Source organism: Cyprinus carpio, chromosome A3 (genome assembly GCF_018340385.1).
Source record: "Cyprinus carpio isolate SPL01 chromosome A3, ASM1834038v1, whole genome shotgun sequence".
Taxonomy (NCBI): Eukaryota; Metazoa; Chordata; class Actinopteri; order Cypriniformes; family Cyprinidae; genus Cyprinus; species Cyprinus carpio.
In genome coordinates this window covers 5,770,915-5,792,317 of record NC_056574.1, presented here as the reverse complement: position 1 = coordinate 5,792,317, position 21,403 = coordinate 5,770,915, and the positions used below count along the sequence as shown (strand labels likewise).

Here is a 21,403-nt window from a genome sequence, read left to right as displayed (position 1 = left end):
AATTGTCAATGCCCGTATTCATTTGACTGATTTCAAGTACTGATTTGTGCAATATGTTTAATAATAAAACCACATTTCTCATTTTCACCGCAGAGGCTTTTCTCTACAGCAGAGACACAAACCCAGCTCTGATCACTTTTGTACCAATAATCTCTTTTATTGTAGTGCAAAGAGAAGAACAGTGAGAGTAAAGTGAATTATTTCAGTACCGACCCCATCAGTCCAGACTGAACACCGTGAGGAAAACACACGAACGCAACTCACGAACATCAGCACTGGGACAAAACACAGAGTGAAGAACAGACGAACGAACCTCAGCGTCTGGACTGAACGCAGTGTTCACAGTCAGTAGTGTTTGCACAATCAATAAATACCAGCGGCAGACTTTGGTGACATTACATAAAAAAAATAATAATTAAAATACAGTCAAGCAGCAGCCGGTGGAAGCTCCTCCTGCTCCAGCGGTTCATCCATGATTAGTGTCGTTTAAAACAGCAGCTCTCGTTTACTCCGATTTGGAAAAATCATTAAAAAATGCACTTGATTTGTTCGTGGCATTAAAGGCTTCCCAGCATCCAGTGCTTGGGTTCTGTACAGCAGACGCACTGATGAGATGATTGACAGCTGATGGCTGAAGGCACAGAGTGTGTAAAGTGCGTTCACATGCACCGTAACCCTGATGAACACCCAAATCTATCGCATAGCATTAAAAAACAAAAACACATCTTTAAAAGAATCAAAGGTTGATCGACTTCATTAAACGCAAAAGTTTTCATGCCACTCTGGCGCTGACTGACACTAAAACTCAACTACATACTGACGTTTGGATCAACTAAAAACAACACACAAACTGCATCCTCTCTCCGTTCTCAGCAGGACGATCGCAGACAGACAGAAAGTGCTGAAAGAGAAGTGCAGCGTCTGGGTTTATCTGGGCTGCAGGCGGGACAGGCCTCTGCGGGCTTGTGTCCACTGTCTCTGCTGGGCCAGGAAGGACTGAGCCGGACCTGATCCCGATCCGGATTTCTCTCCGGCGACCTTCTGCTGAAGAGCCATTCCCTGAGAGACAAGCAGAGTGAGGTACAGAGATGCGTTCAGTACTCAACTCTAGTATCTGCTGCTGCTGTCACAGACAATCATCTCAACTCAGCCCTCAGTTTCTAGAAATGAATGGAAATTTGATATAAAACACTAACAATCTATAACTATATTAGCCTTCATAATTATTATTATTATTATTATTATTATTATTATTTAAATATTTGGCATTTTTAGAGCCCTGTGAAATTCATTTAATTTTTCCCCCAATCTCTGTTTTTTGTTTATATTGTTTTTTCCATTTAAATTTTTTGGATTCCATGTTAATGGTTGAATTTAATTTTAGCAATAAAAATTAAACAAAACATATACAATTTAATTACAATATAAATGTTTAAGAAACAATTTTTTAGAGCCCTGCAGAATGTGTTTTATTTTTTCCCAAATTCTTTTTTTATTTTTTTTCTCGGTATTCCATTTTAATTTTAATGGTGAAATTAAATTTTAGTAACCAAAAAAAAAAAACATCTTAACACATTAAAATTTAACAAACATTACATTTTTAGGGTCCTATGAAATTGATTTTATTTTCCCCAAATTCTGTGTTTTTAATTTTAATTTTCCTGGATTCTGTTTTAATGGTTAATAATTAAAAAGCATGTCTAATCAATTTAATTTATAAAAGCTTAAAAATGTATAATTTACTTACATATTTTTTTTTAACAATAATAGCACCCTTTTTGTTCAATTCTGTTTTAAAACAAATTATAATTCTGTTTAATAACTGTTTAAATTTTTCTGGATTTATTATTTAATAGAAATATTATCAAAAATTGTGTTAAATTAAGAAAAAAAGTAATCTTTTAAAATGTAATCAAATTAAAATGTAAAAATGTATTATATTTTTATGGCTGGCAAACAAAGTACTGTACAACAGAGGTTTACTGTTAAAATGAACACATCAAAAGAAAAATTGTCCTTCATTAAAGGTTTTATTTTATTATTATTATTAATTTATTATTTTACCCAACTACATCACACTGCTATTTCAGCTTTGAAACCCTCTGGTGTGAATGACTTCCACTGTGTGCATTTACTGTAAACATGTTTAGTGTTCATATACACACACGGATGGATAAATAACGGTCTGCAGCATTTGACAGCATGTTGTTCAGACCGATCTGACATGTTCCTGTGCTTTCCTCACCATGTTGTACCAGGCTGAGATGATGAGCTTCTCCTCCTGGTCGTGTCTGGAGCGCGTCCTCTCGAAATCATGCTGAAAACACACAGAGACGAGCACAAGATCATCATTACCACGGTCACAGACCAACACCAGTCTCTGTGTGTGTGTGTGTTTCTGACCTCCAGATGCTGTATCTTTCTGTCTTTCTCCGTCAGCTGGTTCTTCAGCACCTGAACTTCAGCAGGAACCGCGTTAGACTTCTGCTTCGGGTCCAGAGTCTTTATGACCTGAAACACACACGTCTGAGGTTCATGGAAACACGTGCAGGACAGTTCTATCACTGTATATCTATCTGCAGTCAGTACTGACGGTGCGAGCTTTCTCCACGTATCTCTTGTATCTCTCCTCCATTCGTCTCATGTCTTCATCTTTCTTCTTCAGGATCTCCTGCAGCTCGTCGATCTTCTTCGCCACTGACACACACACACACACACACACACACACACACACACACACACACACACACACACACACACACACGCAGTGTCTATCACTCAGTAATGTGACAGCAGCTCAGATATTTCCACAAGACTAGTTTTCACTGTAATAAGCAGCTGTGTAACATGACAGAAACACGGTTTACTCATCACAAATCACTGTTTTTTGTCATACTGTAATGAACTGATGCAAAGCATCAAAAACACTTCAGTCTGTTCAGACTCTCCTGAATCAGATTCATTTGAACAAATCAGTTTGTTCAGATGAATCGTTCAATGAACAGGTTCAATTCAAAAGCACTCCCAAAAGTCCCTGCACTGCATTTTTGTCTTTGTATTGAAATAAATATTTGCATATTTTTTTTGCTTGAAATGATTTCATGATATTTCTAAACGTTAATGTACAATTTTTTTAAATTATGATGTATTATTTTCTGGTCACTTTTATAAGTGAATGAGCAGGCAATAATAATATTTGTATTAGATGTGAATAAATAGTGTAGTTCTTGTTAACCCAAAAATAAAGGTAAAATAAAATATAAAAAAAAAAAATGTTATATTTTAAAAAAATAATATATATTTATAAAAAAAAAAAAAAAAAAAAAAAAAAAAAAAACTTTAAAAAAAAAAAAAAAAAAAAAAAAAAAAAAAAAAAATCACAAGACAAAAAAAAAAATCAGTCAATTACCAAGCTAACAATTCAAATTTGTTAAGTTTTTAAAAGACCAAAATGCCTATTATTAGCATATATTACTGAAATTAAAAAAGATAAAAATATTAAAAACCACACAGAAATGTAATAAAAATGACAAAAACGCATAAAATGACAAACTATGATAAAATTGGAAACTGAAAATAATTACATTATAACAAAATAAAAAAATAAGCATAAGTCAGTTACCAAGGCAACATTTATAATTTTCCTAAATTTTTAAGAACTAAAATTACTAAAACTAAAATTGAAAATAAAAGCTAAACAGAAATATAAAAACTAATAAAAATGACAAAAGCACAAAAAATTACTAAAACTACTAAATTACTCAAATATTTTTATAATATATAAAATATATATAAAATATAAAAATAAATAACTGTGCTTGTTTTATTTCAGTCAGTTTCCAAGGCAACATTTAAAATTTTGAAATTTAAGCACTCAAAAAAAAAAAAGTCAAAAGCACATAAAATGACTAAATCTATGATACTGAACACAGAAAATATGATTAAAAAGCTCCATGAAGTCTATAACAGAGCATAAACAATATTTAAATAACATTTCATATTGCATATACATGTGTGTGTGCAAAATCTTTTTTCATAAATTGTATTAATTGCAGTAATTTTTGATACTTCTACTGATGAGTAACGGATGAGTTTTATGAACCAGCTTCAGAGTAGTTTGGTGTTTGTCTATGAGCTATGACCTTTGACCTGCTGCTGGTCGTGTGTGTGTGTGTGTACTCACTGTTACTGTCCTCATGCGGCTCTAGATCATCAATCACCTCTCGTTTCTTCTGCAGGTCAGAATGAGCCTCATGGAGCTTCTCTCTGAGCAAAACACACACAGCATTAACACAACGTGATGAAACGCTGGTTCAGAGGACAGACGACAGAGAGACACTCACAGATGCTCCTCCAGCTTCTTCTTCAACAGCGACGACTGTCGGGGAAGAAACAGAGCAGTGACACACAGACCGATCACACATTGTGTTCACCACACACCCTCAGTCTTCACATCACATTAACAATCAGTGTCCAATCAGAAAGCAGACGGCCGGTGGGCGGTACTTACAATGACCTGAGGCCGCAGATGATTGGTCGATTAGGAGAGGTGGGCGGATGAAAACAGACGAGCAGGCGTTAATTTCAGCACCGCAAACAAAACAATTACAGATTTCACACAATCAACCAGACAGAGAGAGACTCTTTACAAGATACTGTATGGACTGACATCAGGATCACATGATCAGGTGAGTCATTAATTAAATCAATCGATCACAAACAGATGGAAATCATTCAGTCACTGCTGTCTGAGGAGACACGCCATTCACTACACATTTAACACCCATTTCATGAGGATTTGACTGGATTTATGTCTTCGGTGAGCAGGTTTTATCTGATTAACTGTATGAACCTCACAAAAACAGCACAAATTTCACTCCAAAGTAAAAAGAAAAATAATTATATCAATTTAAAAAAAAAGGAAAAAATTGAAAACTAAAAGTAAAATTTTTTTTTGAGAATGTTCTATATCAGGGGTGCCCAACCCTGCTCCTGGCGATCGACTGTCCTGCAAAGTTCAGCTCCAACCCTAATCAAACACACCTGAAGCAACTAATTAAGGTCTTCAGGCTCACTCAAAAATTAAAGGCAGGTGAGTTTGATTAGGGCTGAAGCTAAACAATGCAGGACAGTCGATCGCCAGGAGCATCCTCCTCCGCTCCAGTTCTATATGATAATAAATCTCAAAAAAATTGTTTGATTTTTTAAAAATAATTTACAAAAAAAATTAAATTATTTTATTTCAATCAGTTACTAAGGCAACATTTACCATTTTCATTATTTACTAAAAATAAATTAAAGCCAAATAGAAATATTAAAACAAATAAAAATATTAAAGCACATAAAAGTACTAACTCTATGATAAAATTAAAAAACTATATAAAAAATAAAAACGTCTTTGTTTAGCATGTTCTATGTGCATGATACAAAAACAGCACAAATTTCACTCCAAAATGAAAAATATATAAATTCTAAAAATAAAAACTGAATTATTGAAGTTATTAAAAAGGCAAAAAAAAACAAAACAAAAGAATATAAGCTTAAATTTCAATGACGTATAAATATTTCACAAACAATATATATTTCTATTAATTATTTTAATTATTTTTTAAAAATATAATATATAAATTGTTAATTATACACATTTTTTAACAGGACTTCCATTTGGATTTGAGTGGATGATTTTGGTAAATATTTAGTTCTAAATAAAATCATTTATGTGGTGTATCAAGTTATTATATTTTAAAGAAAAATTATGAAGAATTATAATTTCATAGAATAGCATCATTCATGAATCATTCACAATAAGAGCAGAAACATAAAGGAGTGGATTCTGAGGCAGATCATCCGTCAGACAGCAGCAGTGTGTTTGAGGACTGAACCCAGTGATTCTAGCTCAGACACAATCATGACGTGAGGAATCAGTTTTCAGTGAATGTGTGTTCAGTGATTCAGGTGTGTGTGTGTGTGTGTGTGAGAGAGTTACTGACGCCCTCGGTCTTGCTGTCCTGCTCCTGTAAAGCTCTCTGCAGCTCCTCCACCTGAGAACTCAGCTCTGATATCTGCTGCTGACTCAACCTGACACACACACAGACAGACAGAATGTCACGCTCCATACACCGATGTATCTGACACACACACACACACACACACCGGTTCTGGGTCTCGAGTGTGTTCTGGCAGCGCTGCGACTCCTCCAGCAGCGTCTGGAGCTCCTCCAGTCTGTGTCTGTACGACTCCTCCTGAACACACAGCATCTTATTCTCCTGCTGCAGACGCACAACCGTATCCCTGACACACACACACACACACACACACACACAGAGAAAACACATTCATATACATGATATCTTTCATATGCACTTATCTTACATACAAATAAGCACCAAATGAATGATTTCTGAAGACTGGAGTAATGATGCTGAAAATACAGCTTTGATCGCACGAATAAATTACATTTAATAATATATTCACATAGAGAACAGCTATTTTAAATTGTAATAATATTTCACAATATTCGTGTTTTTACTGATAAATGCAGCCTTGGTGAGCAGAAGAGACTTCTTTAGAAAGCATTAGAAATCTTATTTATTCCAGTCTTTTGTCCACTAGTGTGTGTGATTAGTATTACTCTTACACTGCTCAAATGTTGAACTAGTAAAGTCCAGACACACTACAAGCTACTACTATAAACAATTACTACCCATATTCATGTAAGGGTCAGTCTTTTAAATTTTGGGTAATTTATAAACTTCATTACATAATTCATAAATCAGAGCAGTATTTACCTGATTTACACAAAATCTCGATCATATATAAAATTACATTTATTTTTCATATATAAAATAATCAATTTAATCACCTTTATTTATCGATACTCATAAAAACCAAGTTGCTTCTGGGAACACCAAGTCTAACAAATTAGTAAATATAGTAAAATAATTAGTAAATCATGTAAATTAGTGAACGATCAGGTACTGTCAAGTTAGTAGCATCATTATTTGTACTGTTTTAACCCTGGCTAGTGCTCACCTGAGCTCTGTTGGCATGATTTCTGCCGCCAGGCTGCCCACGGCTCCTGAATCAGCACTCAGAGAATCTGCAAACACACAGGGAGAGAGCTGATTGGACGGCAGTGTGAGAGAGGGCGGGGCTTGTGTTTCTGTCTGTATATGCAGTGTGTGTGTGTGACCTGTTAAGCACTGCTGCTGGACCTGAGCACATCTCAGCTCTTCAGTCGTCTCTCTCAGCGTGTCGCGCTCACTTATCAGCTTCTGCAGCACACACACACACGGAGTCATTCACGATCACAGAGTTCATCAGGTCTGATGTGAGGGATCAGTGTCGTACCTCTCTCTCCTTCAGAAGAGTCTCATATTTGTCGCTGAGGTTCTTGTACTCAAACTGCCATTTCTCTGCTTTCATGGCCTCTGCCGAGTGTTTGGCGCTCATCTCATGAGCCTGAGGATAAACTGTCTTTGATGAGCTGTTTGCATTTGTGGCATTTAATGCATTTGCAGCAGACAGATACAAATGGTGTTGTAAATGCATGTTAGAGTGAATCTCACAAAAAACAAAATAATATATAAAAAAATAAAAAAAATTACATTTTTAAAAATTCAATTTATAATAGAAATTGAAACAAAATAAATTAAAATCAAAATAATATATTATAAATACGGCAACACTTAAATGTAGGGACCGATTCTCACTATTAACTAGTTGCTTATAACATATGTTAATAATAAGCATGCCTATTATTAACATATTTGCTGTTTATGAGTACTTAGAAAACATTTATTCTGCATGAGCATATTCTACATCCCTAACCCTACCAAATGCCTAAACTTAACTACATTACTAACGATTAATAAGCAGCTAATTAGAAGTTTATTGAGGCAAAATCATAGTTAATGCTTTGATAATAGCAAGAACTGGAACTTAAAATAAAGTGTGACCATAAATACTATATGTATAAATACTTATATATTATATATATATATATATTATATATATATATATATATATATATATATATATATATATATATATATATATATATATATATATATATATTATATATATATATATATATAGAGACACACACACACACACACAAACACTTATTATAAATTTTATAAATATATTGTATGCAGTTATATATATAAAAATGTATAAAAACTAGAATTAAACTACAAAATTAATAAAAACTATATAGGCATATTTAAATTACTAATACTTCTACTAATAACAGACAAAACAACAAAACTACTAAAAAAAATCAAACTAATAAATATAGTATCTTGGAACTGAAATAGCACAGGGATACGTTGTAAGTCTAACAAATTGGTATGTTTTTAAGTATAGTAAATAAAAAAAAAAACTTTAATTCAAAAATTTTATTTTGGCAAAAAAAACAAAATCATGTTCTTTGTGACTTTTTTGGTAATGAGTAAAAAAAAAAAATAAAAAAAATAAATAAAAATAAAATTGTAAAAAGAATAAATGATTAAAACAGCGATTTGAACAACAATTTGTGGCATCTTGATTTTCTGGACTGATAAACAGCTCTTCTAACTGATAAACTCCTTAACTGGCGTTCAGAGCCTGTTCACTGGATCAGTGGAAGCAGTGTTTGCTCACCTGTCTCTTGTAGGTGTCGAGCTGCGAGCGGATGGCGTTGGCTCTGCGCAGCTCCTCCTCCAGCTCACAGGTGCGCTGCATGTAGACGTGGTTCCTCTCCTCCAGCAGACGCACCTGTCGGCGCAGGTCGCCCAGATCCTCCAGCTTACGCTTGTACGTCTCCACCATGGCCTCCAGTCGACTCACGCGGTCAGACGAGTGCCTGAGACACGGGAAACAATGAGTGATGAACACAGAACGACTGTGAAACAGCAGGATGGCAGCCGTCTGTGTGGATGCAGACAGCGGACCTGAGGATGTCCATCTCGTCTTTGAGGGACTGGGCCTCCTGAGCGAGGCTGGTGAGCTCCTCATTCCTCAGCTGAAGATCCGTCACCTCTCGCTCCAGAACATCAGCTCGCACACGCAGGTCGTCTCGACTGCTCTCCAGCCTGAAACACATCGATCAGGCTGTGAGAGCTGCTCAAAATCATACTCTAATCAGTTTGGCAAATAATGCAGTTTAAGCATTGTATGTGCTTATATGATATCAAGATGATTTCATGGCAGGATCTGAAAGTGGACTGAGATCCAAGAGAAAAAAGGAGTCATTTCTATTTGAAAATAAAATGTATAACATACTGAATATATATTTACAATATAGAAATGACATGAATATCATAATATTATTAATATAATGTTATATAAATATGATACTACAATATAATTATTTATATTATTTCAATTATAAATATAATATTGTTTTTGTGTGACTGTATATGGCCACAAATCATTTCAGTAATATATATCTATTTTTTTAATTACAACTATCTTCATTTATAATGTTATACAGAAATATCATATAAACATTATTATTATACATAAATATTATACAACAAAATTACAATTAACTTAATAATAAAATATAGAAATATCATCATATGATATTAATACAAATTACATAAATAGTGCTATAATATTATAATGATATTAATAATATTATATAAAAAAAAAAATTTATTTCTATGACTGGATATAGGCAGAATTAACGATTAAAAATATATATATATATATATATATATATATATATAATATTATATATATATATATATATATATATATAAAAAACACAGAAATAATAATTTTGTATTTACGTGAATTGCTAGCCAGAAGCCATACAAGTAATCAATTATGACTAATAATGATTTATTTCATTTATATAATATAGAAATTATATTAAATAATATTATTGATGATGATAATGATAATAATTATAATACAATTATTATTATAATTTATATAAGATTATAAAACATTACATTTATATCAGTTACAGTTTAATTAATGTATATTTTAATATGAAAATGTAATTCTTGTACACTTCTAACTGTATAAACCCGAGCATTCAAGTCTGAGTTCAGCTCTACAGAAGAGCAGCCTAGACACTGGTCCCCGTGGTGGAGCTGCGCGAGGGGCCTCACACCTGTCGTTCTCCTCCTGCAGCTGCTCCATCTGACTCTGCAGCAGCAGCAGCTTCTTGTTGGTGATGGTGGAGGACACGTCGGGCGGCTCGCACTGATTGAGACGCTCCCGCAGAGACTGAAGCTCCACCTGCAGCGAGGACTTCTCCTCCATCAGAACGGACACCTGAATCACACACAAACATCTCACTTATTACCCAAGCCATCCTTCCCGGAGTCCTCATCACTCGGTTTAAGGGTCACCTGCTGCTGGAGCTCCCGCCAGTCTCTATCGTCCGTCTCTTCACTCAGAAAATAATACTTCCTGGACTGTGGAACAACAGGACGAGTAAAACGTGAGATATATAATGAATCAAACCCGAGCTGTCTGATCCTAAACTTCACACGCGCTCACCTGACTGTCGAAATCCCCGTACGGCTCTGGAGTCCCTGCCTCCACGGGCTCTTTAGTGAGCAGCTGAGACACAAACACAGTAAGGCCTCCATTAGATCATCACATGATTATCTGCTGCTCTTTATAGATCTACACGCAGCCTTCTGGGAGAACAGAACCAGTTTGTTTTTCACACAGATCAACGGAGAGACTGTCCTCCTCATCATTTGAATGTGGAAAAGCAGCCCGAGGGAGGAAGTTACAGACAATACATTTGAATAAACCCCAAATGTGACGCCCACTACAAGTATTTCACATTCACTTCCTCCACAGGGACTCAAGACAACGAATTACAAGATAAATCTGTTCTAATGAAGCATTCTCTCTCAATCTTTCTGCATTATCAGAACAAATGACTATTTCACTTTTCTCTGTTTGCCATTTGGAGACCAGCTGCAGATAAATGGAGCATAAAAACACTAATGCATGTGCAAATCAAAAGTCCCAGCATACTAAAGCAATAGACATTTCAAAATAAGAGTCCTGTGTATTTAGGGCTTGTTTATAATTAAAAGTCCAGCATCATGCATTAAGTTTTTTCCCCTGGTTATTATTGGTACTTTGGTTGAAAAATAAACTGTATCTGGCATTTCTAAACTATAAAAAATATACAGAAATATATTATGAAATAGAGTTTGAAGTATAAATATGTATAAACCTAGTGTACTCTTTGTATTCTGATAAATTAAAACCATTTTGCTAGTTAATGTCTTCTTGTATCCCTCCCTTCATTAATATATATGGTCAATTTTCATTGCGCCTCGTTAAGTGTTTTTAGCGCACTCCTAATTTCTCAGCACAGAAGCACGTGTGCTCTTTGGGAGGTGTGCTGTGTACCTCTTGTATAGCCGTCATCACAACATGCTGCACTGATTCCTCCAGCGTCATGATCTGCTGAATGTGCTCTGTGAAACAGAGAAGACTGCTTCTTAATTAACAAAACAAATAGCTATTTTACACATTCAATCTGAAAAACATACACTTAATGAAGTCTTTTTTTTTTTTTTTTTTACATTGAACCAGGAAATAGTAATAAACTACTAAGGCTCAGTATACAAATAATACAAAATTAAAATTATAAAAATCCTTAATTATATTTAATTTATTAAAATTAAATATTTAAATAAAAAAAATATTTACACACTGTATATTGTACGATATTCTATAAATTAATATTAGTTTTAATATTATATTTAATTGTTTCATACAAGTATATATATATATATATATATATAAAAATTTTTATTTTTTTTATGGAAGCCCGTTTCCTCCACTGAATAAAAAATTAAAAAGGTTATTGCGACTTTTTATCTGAGAATTCTGACTTTATAACTCGCAATTGAAAATTACATTAAAAAAAAATAGAAAATTAAAAAAAACTGAATTGTGAAAAAAAAAGTCGTTACCTTGTACAATTACCTTGTTTTATTTAGTGGCAGAAACGGGCTTTCATATATATATATATATACTGAGTTAAATATAACGATATATTTTTGTTATTCTAAGTCCAATTTTTATATACACCTCAGCTCAGTTTGTGTTCTCTTTTCTAGTCTCTCTATCAGGCCGTTACACAGTGCGGTCACATGACTGATCATGTGACTCAGGGCTCATAACCTCTCCTGTACCTTGTTTGTGGTCACAGCTGACGGAGCCCAGAACCAGCTGCAGCAGACGACCCAGTTCAGTCCCGTCCCCCATCTCACCGATCAGACACACGTCAGGCACGTGCTCATCAGACACCTGCTGACCCAACACCTGACACACACACACACACGTGCTGCTAGACAATAACTGTGTCTTTAATAGGTGCTTTTATTAAGCATTTAGTAGTTTTATTAATAAAGTATCACACACACTTTATTAGCGGTTGAATTAAACACAATGTGAAGAGTTCAAATAGAGCAACAGATAATGTATACGTACACACACAAATGTTCATATTATTATCAATATTCAGAAATGTGTACAATGGGTCTGTGTTACTTTAGCATCACCGATATACTGCTAAAGTTTTTGTTAATATTTTGAATTAGATTTTATTTTTATATTTCCTAGTCTCACTTGTGTTTTAAAATATAAATCTATCTATATAATATATACAGCATTTTTCATTTGCATTTTATTCCTTTATATGGTTTTATGTTGCTGATTTTTAAATTTAGTTTCTGTTATTTTAGTATCAGATGTACTACTAGTTTTAATATAGATTGAATTTTTTTTTTTTCCATTTTCACTTTCATTTGTTGTGCATTTTCTATTAGTGATCCCTATTAGTTTTTAATGTCTATATAGCATTAATTTTTTTCATTCATTTAACAAAAATGAGAAATGTTGCCTTGGCATTGTTTTATTAATGTATGTATTTTTATGTAGTTTATTAGTTATTGTAGTGTTAAAAATTAAAATAGCCAAAAATGAGAAATAATATATATAAAATAAAAGTATATATTTTCATATTTTATTTTAGTTAAATTTATACCTTTACACACCCATAAATATTAAATTACACGTTTGTTCCCCTCTGCATCCCCTTTATGGGAAGCTCTGGGTCATAGGTACAAAGGAAAGCAGCTTAAATGGACTTTGGTCACACAAAAACATAACTTACATCATGATAATACTCCATCATGCTCTGCAGGATCTTCTTGAGGTTGCTGACCTGTCAGAGCACATACGTGTTCACATCCAGTATACTGTACAGAAGACATCTTTACTAGAGAGAAAACTACAGTAAAGTACCTTCAGCCTCCAGTTTGTGCCGCCATCCTCTTTTATCCTGCTGAGCCACGTCTCGTTAAACCAGGACGAATCTCTGAAGGAAGCAGACAGAACAGAAACGCTCTTAAATCACAAAGCCAGCACAGTTTTAACACGCATCACGAAGGAAGATGTTTGTTAGTGGTCACGAGGGCTAGAGAATGATAACTATTCACTATCAGCTGTCATATCTGATAACGTCTGATGTGCACACGCATGTGTGTCAGTGGTTTGACGGTGTTTCAGACATGCGTCGCATCCGTCAGCTTTCACATGGACAGCTGACGTTCCTTCATAACATTTGCAGGAAGTCACACCCACATTTTGTTGAGCACGTGTGCGATGGCCACGCCGCTGGTCAGCTCCTGTTTGCTCGCACACGACGGCACCTGAAACGTCTGCAGCTGAAACACAAGGACAGAGAAGCAGTCAAATACAGACGTGAAGTGTGTATGTTATGTTGTTTACTTGTGTTTAAACATATTTCTTTATATTGGCTTTTGATCAGGGATGAGTGCTAGTGTCGTATTCCGTCTTGTATGGTGTGTACTGATGTTTTTCATGGATATTAAGATTTAATTATTTTTTTATTATTATTATTGATTTCGTTGTACAAAAAAAAACAAATAAATAAAATTAATAAAATACAATAAAATAAAGACAAATATATTAAAATAAATGATAAACATTTATTAAAATAAATTCATTAAAATAAAAAAATTAAAATAAATGATAAACATTTATTAAAATAAATTAATTAAAATAAAAAAATTAAAATAAATGATAAACATTTATTAAAATTCATTAAAATAAAAAATAAATAAATGATAAACATTTATTAAAATAAATTCATTAAAATACAAAACATTAAAATAAATGTTAAACATGTATTAAAATAAATTAATTAAGCAATAAAATGGATTAAAGTTCATAGCTACTTTGATATATTAAGACAGTGTAGCTCAAAGTAAAAGCTGTATACTGAGTAACTGTCAGAGAAAAACAGAATATTTATTTATTCTACAACACTAAGTTTACTGCGGTCAGTAAAGTCATGGTTCGCTCCTCACCTGTGAGGGATATTTTTATTTTATTTGAGAAGGGTATATCGATTTAATCGCAGGTTAAGTTGTTTTGAACTCTTAAAATCAGTCTGAAATCATTCCAGGACCTTCGGTCAGTCACACGATGAGCTGTGTAGAGCACTAATAAAGTCTCCTGAATGATACACGAGCGTATAATCCACAGAGAACGGCGATTCGTTCAGTAAAAGTCATGAAGTCGGTCAAACGCGATCAGGATACACCTGCTGCTAACAGGCTAGCGCGCTAGCAAACAAACAAACAAACTATCATTCTCGCTGAACACAGGCGGACACGCTCTGATATCACTGTCAGCGAGAGGCACGGCTGTATTTCTTACCCAGATGAATAAAGAATCGCTCAGTCGATGTTTATTGAGGCTCATGGTGGCTCGTGCTGCTACACACGCTAGCTGCGCTGCTGACTGGACGCGTCACTGACGCGCATATCTGCGCCGACAGAACTCTAGTAGCCGCGGTCGCCATAGCAACACGACGACGCGCGCGCTTAATATTTGTAAATTATTCATTTAAACCGTATTTAAATATTTAATTTAACAATAAAAAAATTAAAGGGGTGGTTTACACAGAAATTAAAACTCATTTACTCATTACCCTCAAGTTTATTTCTTGTGTTGACCACAGGTCAGAATTGCTATTTTTATTCAGTGGCGGACCATACATTGACTTCCAGTGTTTTTTCCCATACTATGGAAGTCAATGGGGAGCAGCAACTGTTTGGTTACTCATACTTAGCCAATTTATTCTTCTATCACGATTACATTTCCATCATTTTACATTTTGAAGTAATTTATTTAATAAGGTCTATATCCACCTGTTTTTAAATGTAGAGAATTTATTAAAATGTCAAAATTGTAACAATGTACACTTATTGTTTTTGAAAGTAAAATAAAAAATAAAAATAAATCTCTGTGACGCAGATGTGTTGTGTGACCACTAGAAGGCACCAGCCAATACCTAAAGTGAACAAATTTAGTGTTAAGTTTTATTATAATTATTATTATTAAACACGTTCAAGTGAAAAAACATAACCCAAGGAATAAAGCCAGAGGTTCAAGGATGCCCAAACAATACATATTAAAATTCAGAAGAGAGAAAGAGTAATAAAAATGCATAATAATAACAAAATGACACCAGCAAAAACAATTATATTAAAAATAAATACATTTATAAATAAATAAATGAAAAAAGCAGATCACATAAACAATAAACATAACAATCTTTCCTACAAAACATAAAAATTAAACATAAAAATGATACAAAAACACCAGAAAGTGAACATACATTTAAAGTTTGTTACAGGAGGTAGACAAGGATGTAATATCTTCTTTAAAGTGATAAAAATGGGGGGTAACTTTCATAAGCTTGCATCTGTGGATAAGATATTTTGCAAACAAAATGATTAGGTTGCAAAGAAAGTAAACATTTTAATATTTCTTCTCAAAAACAAAACATCTTTAAAGCAAAGCTTAAAGTCATCATGTATGAAGTTTACAGTGAACTGGCAAATGTCTTGCCAAGCTTTTCTTGTATGAACACGACGCCAGAGAATATGTTTCTGGTTGTGAGTCGCAGAAAGTACAGCTGGTCTTCAGCCTGACCTGAAAAAGTGGCCAAAACCTGTCTAAAGCCTGCCTGCTGACCAGATATCTCTGGATTTCTGTCAGCAGGGAAAGTACAAAACAAATCAGCATTATAATGGTGGAATTATCAAAGGCGTCTAAACTGCAAGAAAACAGTGGGGATAAATAATCATTCATAATTGTCTGACACAAATGTGTTTTTAGAACATTTTCATATATTTTTAGAATATTTACTTTGCAGATTGATCCCATATATATATATATATATATATATATATATATATATATATATATATATATATATATATATATATGTAAACAAACAAAAAAGAAACTAGAAAAAAAGAAAAAAAAAAGAAACTTGACACTAAAACACATAACAAAAGTACTGGAAAGTGTGTTTATGGTGGCTAAGTGTTGACATGACACTCCTCACGTAGACCTGTGTTTATATTACTTCACAGGACTAGCACACTTTCTGTTTCTGACACATATACACGCACACACGTGCTGACGTCACTTCCTGCTCTTCCCATCCGTTCTGTCAGTCACCCGTGGTTACTGCTATTGTGTAACACCTCTTACTGCGTCTTCACTGTGTAACTTATCTACAGGTAAATACTGCATGAAAAAATAAGTTAACAATTATTTTGACAGGTCAGAGCGTGTGTTAAATCTGATCTTGAGACGCTGAGGGAGGAAACTGCAGGGTCACTGGTTTACATACTGCTGCTGCTGCTCTCTGGTTATGATTATTCATCCTCCAGGAGTTCGTGACTAACAAGCTGGCAAAAGTCAGGAAGGGGATTTTCACAAGACGGCTATTTTGATCCTGGAAACTTCCTCTTCTCTGCGCTCGAGCCGTCTGTCCATCCCGATGTGCTTCCTAAAACTACTTCCGTTAAATAACTGTGACACATTTATTTTCTTTCCCTTGCTCTGTTCTCAGTGTGCATTTAATATTATGTGTACTATGTTGTCAAGGCATCAGCACACAAACATACAAGAACAAGGGGGAAAAATGATATTGAAAATATTAATAACAAAATATTTTATATAAAAAAAATAGACAATAAATCAAAATACACTAAACTCTCATTACTGAACACTTTCTTTCAATGGGTTAAATAACATTTTTTTTATCACAATAAATGTTATAATAAATATAATTATTCTCTCCAATAGTTCTTAATATAGTTACAATATTTTTGTAAATAATTTTATGATTTGATCAGTTTAATATTTTCTATAATAATACAATACATAATAATAATTATTATTCTTAATATATCAACAAACAATAATGCCTCTCTCTTTAAATAAGTTAATAATATTTAATAGTAATACATTTTCTAATGATAAATTAGTACATATAAATAGTTATAGCCTACTTTTGTCTAATCGTAATTCTAAATATAAAATATAGTTATTTTAAAATGTATAAAAATAGAATAATGTGTGTACATTTTGCTTTGTAAACAGTGCATCTGATTGATTTTTTTAAAGTTTAAATCCTCAACAATATACATGATTTGAGGAATCATTTATGTCTGGAGCACAAAAGTATAAAAAACATGTGCTCTCTGCACATTCTGGAAGCTGGTTGTCAGACTCTACTTTAGGGTTGCACACCCACATCTGACGTCAGAACAGACTAAACAGACTCGGTTTTAAACAGCTTTTGATGCGGACTGAATATGGAAGGTGGATGGGGCCAAAAGTCCTTAAACGGAACGCATAAAATCTGACCATGTAAATCGGCTTTAAAATTTATTACACTTTCAAGCATGGCAGGAATGTGCGCGAGTTGAGAAACAGATTTTAAATACAAATTTCTCATCTGAACACAGTAAAACTGATGCCTTAATACAGCCAGAATGTGTGTCTGCGTGTTGACAGAGTCAAATTTTATACATTCCGTTTAAAGAGTTTTGGCCCCATCTGCCTTCCATACTTCTGAGGCATATTGAATGCATGAAGGTTTTGTGGGTGTCCTGTGTCTTTAAGGCAGGAATGTGGGTTATGTGCGGCTGCTGCCAGCTCTGACTGACGGATGGGCGAGAGTGTTGGCACATCGCAGCAATGTGCCAGGTGCAGGAAACACAGGAAAAACAAGACAGGATTTGCTTAATGTGAGGAAAACTGTGGGCAGGGCAGGTGGATTTACAAACCCACGACTCTAGACGTGAGCTCATGAGGGCAGGGCGACACTACAGGTGTGTTTTCACCCCAGATTCACTCTGCAGATGAAGATTTACAACCTTGTCGAGGGTGGATCTGATAGAAGACAGCAATAACCCTGCAGATGTGGCCTAAACACAGACGAAGACTATTAAACGAGGCTTTAATGAGGTACTGTGTTGACTCACTGCGTGCAGGTGCTGCTGGAAGACCTGAGATGAAAATAAACATCGTAAATATTCCCCGCATCTTTCATCTGAGGAAACTCCAGGAGAAACAGACGCACATAGCAACATAAAAGTCAAGCAGCTTTTAGCCAAATGAGCTTGAATTATGTCTTTTTGAACAAACCTCTGACCTTCAGTATTAAATATTTGCACGCAACTTATACATTTCAGAAATTTCACCTGGTAGATGATAAAATGAGCAAAACAAATCCAGAGTGAAATCATCTAGAACACCCTAGCAACTTCATATCTTATCAACCACATAGTAACACATTATATACTTAGGAAATGCATAGCAACCTAGCAGCTGCATAAGACACATTTAAAAACACTTTAAACACATTGAAATGGTACAACATCACCATGGAAACCATCCAAAAAAAAAAAACACCCTAGCAACCAATCACATAGGTACATACTATAAACTACTACCTGGCAACCATGTTTTAAAAAATTATAAATACCTTACAATTGCAAGACGTTGCCCTGACAACCACCCAAAACACCTTAGCAACATCAAAGAATATCTTAGGAACTGCATAGTAACACCCTGTCAACCACCCAAAGTACTCTAGCAACCACATAGTAATGTTAAAAATCATGTTAAATACCTTGCAAGTGCACAATGTCACTCTCTGGCAACCACACAAAACACCTTGACAACTGCATAACAATACCCTGGAAACCACCTGAAACTACCTAGCAACCACTTAGTAAAGGCCATGATTAAACCCATTCTAATTTCCTTGCAATTGTACAACACCCTAGCAGCTTAGAATATCTTAACAACTGCATAACAATGCCCTGAAAACCACCCTAACTCGTTAGCAACAACATAGTAACGCTAAAAACATTTTAAATACTTCCCAGTTGTGTACAACATCACACTGGCAACCACCCAACACACCTTAGCAATGCAGAATATCTTAGCATATTCATAGCAACACCCTAGCAACCACATATTTCCATGTACATTTCCAATTGTACAACTTCACCCTGGTAACCATCCAAAACACCTAAGTACAACACCTTATGCAGAATATCTTAGCAACTGCATAGCAACACCCAGAAAATCACCCATACCCCTTAGCAACCACACAGTAACATTAAAACTTTGTTTAAAAACATAGTAAATGTTACACATTCAAGCTAAACGTACTTACAGACAGAAAAACAGTCTGTAAGTACGTTTTCATATTTAAAGAATTTACCACTGATGTTTCAAACGCAAGTTTTGAGCAGTGTAGAGTAGCGCTGCTAGTTTGTAATTTCTCAGATCACAAATGCAGACATGGTTTTATGTTTACGCGTCGTGATACGCAACGCAACGCGTAAAAAGACAGTTTAAGTCATTATAATCAGTAATTATGTCCCCACTGGATGCAGCAAATGCCTCGTTTGTAATGGGTTTTATTGGTTTTGTCTCTTCGCGCCGGGAGACAGCTTCACTGTATGTTAAGGGGCGTAACATTTCCGTCACATGCTTGAGGTATTCAGCCAATCACATTGCACTGGATAGCTGGCCAATCAGAGCACTCCTCGCTTTTCAGAACGATGAGCTTTGTAAAAATTTCAGAAAGGCGGGGCATAGAGGAGCAACACTACTGTACAGTATGTGGAAAATAATGCCGCATAAACACATTGGATTACACCAAATACACAAAATAATGTTCTTTTTAGCAACGTCATATGGCCCTTTTTAAACTCCCTAGCAACCACATAGTAACATTAAAACCCATGTTAAATACCTTGCAATTGTAAAACAATATCCTGGCAAGCACTCAAAACACGCTAGCAACTTAGAATATCTTAGCAACTGGATAGCAAAGCCCTAAAAAAACACCCACCTCTCTAGTGTCACCTTTCTGTACTGTTGTGTTTTTCATCAGCTCATCGTCTGCTATTATTTGGATCTACGTTGCTGTGCTTTTGAGACTGTTTATGAACTTGTAGATATTCTCCAGGATTTATGATCAAAAACTCCTTTTGAACTTTACTCCTTCGTCGTGCGCTTGATTACGCCGCCAGCACGCCTAACACCTAGCAACCACATAGTAACGTTACAAAACTTTTTAAATAGTTTGCAATTGTACAAAGTCGCAACCACCCAAAAGACTTTAGCATGCGGTGACAAATTTGCATGGAAACATTAAAAGCTTCAAAATAATACATTTTAATTTGTAGCTTTAAAATAAATTAGAAATCAAAAATGAGTGACAGAAGCTGTATCGCAGTAACACAATTACTAAAATAACACAGTCTGTGCTAACACAACTCAACCGACTCAGCGATTGTGGCTGGTTTTTTGGTTTGGATCTCTTTAGGCACAGAAGTGAAATAAAATAATTCAAAACTATGATTCATCATGAATCACGGTGCGATAGATGGCGAGCTCATGTGCAGAGTTTACCGGCACGAGGAGATGAGACAGGTGTGTCAGACGGACCAGGTGAGCTTCAGTCCTCAAACATTATTTATTGCTCTTCCCTCATATCGAGTCCTGCGGTGGCATCTGCGCCAACCGCACATCTAAACACACGGTTACACAAGGCCTGCAGTGAGTCAGCGCTGTCACTGCATGGGTGGATGAGTGCGTGCGTGTTTTCTGGGAGACTCCCAACACATTTCTCTGTCTTTATGGACAAATCCTACGATGCTCAGATGGGACTGTAGGCTGAGGCGACATAACACTACTGCTATTGTTCACATATGAAAACACACGCATAATAAACAAGATTCAAGCATCTGGTGACCCGCTTCACATATGTAGCATGCGCACATGACAGCCGCGCCGTGTGTCACGAGCAGCACGGACTGTGGGTGCAGGTTTCGTGAAGTTTTCAAATCTGATTCAGTCCCTGATCAGTTCTTTTAATGATTCTTTCAGTCATTTTAGTCTCTTAAGCACACCAAGGCTGCATTTATATGATTAAAAATGCAGTAAAACAGTAAAATATTAATACGTTTTAAAAGGACTGTTTTCTATGTGAATATATAACATTAGAATGAATATA

General features: G+C 34.8%; 2 protein-coding genes across 3 annotated transcripts in view; one reads left to right on the top strand and one right to left on the bottom strand.

The window, feature by feature from the left end:
• LOC109060746 (ubinuclein-2-like) overlaps positions 1-5,991 on the top strand; it is a 29,149-nt gene extending 23,158 nt beyond the window's left edge. The window contains exon 16 of the transcript XR_006155907.1: positions 5,956-5,991. The gene's annotated coding sequence lies outside the window, so the exon portion shown is untranslated. The remainder of the gene's footprint in view (positions 1-5,955) is intronic.
• LOC109055713 (protein Hook homolog 2-like) lies at positions 137-14,873 on the bottom strand. Of its 2 annotated transcripts, XM_042734321.1 has the most exons (23): positions 14,719-14,873; positions 13,618-13,700; positions 13,279-13,351; positions 13,148-13,198; positions 12,165-12,294; positions 11,374-11,441; positions 10,498-10,560; positions 10,347-10,412; positions 10,106-10,269; positions 8,934-9,074; positions 8,644-8,845; positions 7,351-7,461; positions 7,193-7,274; positions 7,033-7,099; positions 6,154-6,291; positions 5,991-6,078; positions 4,511-4,516; positions 4,344-4,378; positions 4,184-4,266; positions 2,594-2,697; positions 2,404-2,511; positions 2,246-2,317; positions 137-1,059 (listed from the first exon to the last, which is right to left on the bottom strand). In XM_042734321.1, the coding sequence occupies exons 1-23, from the start codon at positions 14,761-14,763 to the stop codon at positions 928-930; spliced, it is 2,112 nt and encodes a 703-aa protein (XP_042590255.1). In that variant the 5' UTR covers positions 14,764-14,873; the 3' UTR covers positions 137-927. The 2 variants fall into 2 exon arrangements, with proteins under 2 accessions (XP_042590255.1, XP_042590264.1); XM_042734330.1 differs by lacking the exon at positions 4,511-4,516.
• Positions 14,874-21,403: the final 6,530 nt, after the last annotated feature.

Bases quoted from the DNA above. Each gene is read 5' to 3' on its own strand.
- LOC109055713 (XM_042734321.1), bottom strand. From the start codon at position 14,763: ATGAGCCTCAATAAACATCGACTGAGCGATTCTTTATTCATCTGG. The intron at 8,846-8,933 runs GTCCGCTGTCTG...CCCGTGTCTCAG, and splicing joins GACGAGATGGACATCCTCAG to GCACTCGTCTGACCGCGTGA. The intron at 7,462-8,643 runs GTGAGCAAACAC...GTTTATCCTCAG, and splicing joins TCGACACCTACAAGAGACAG to GCTCATGAGATGAGCGCCAA.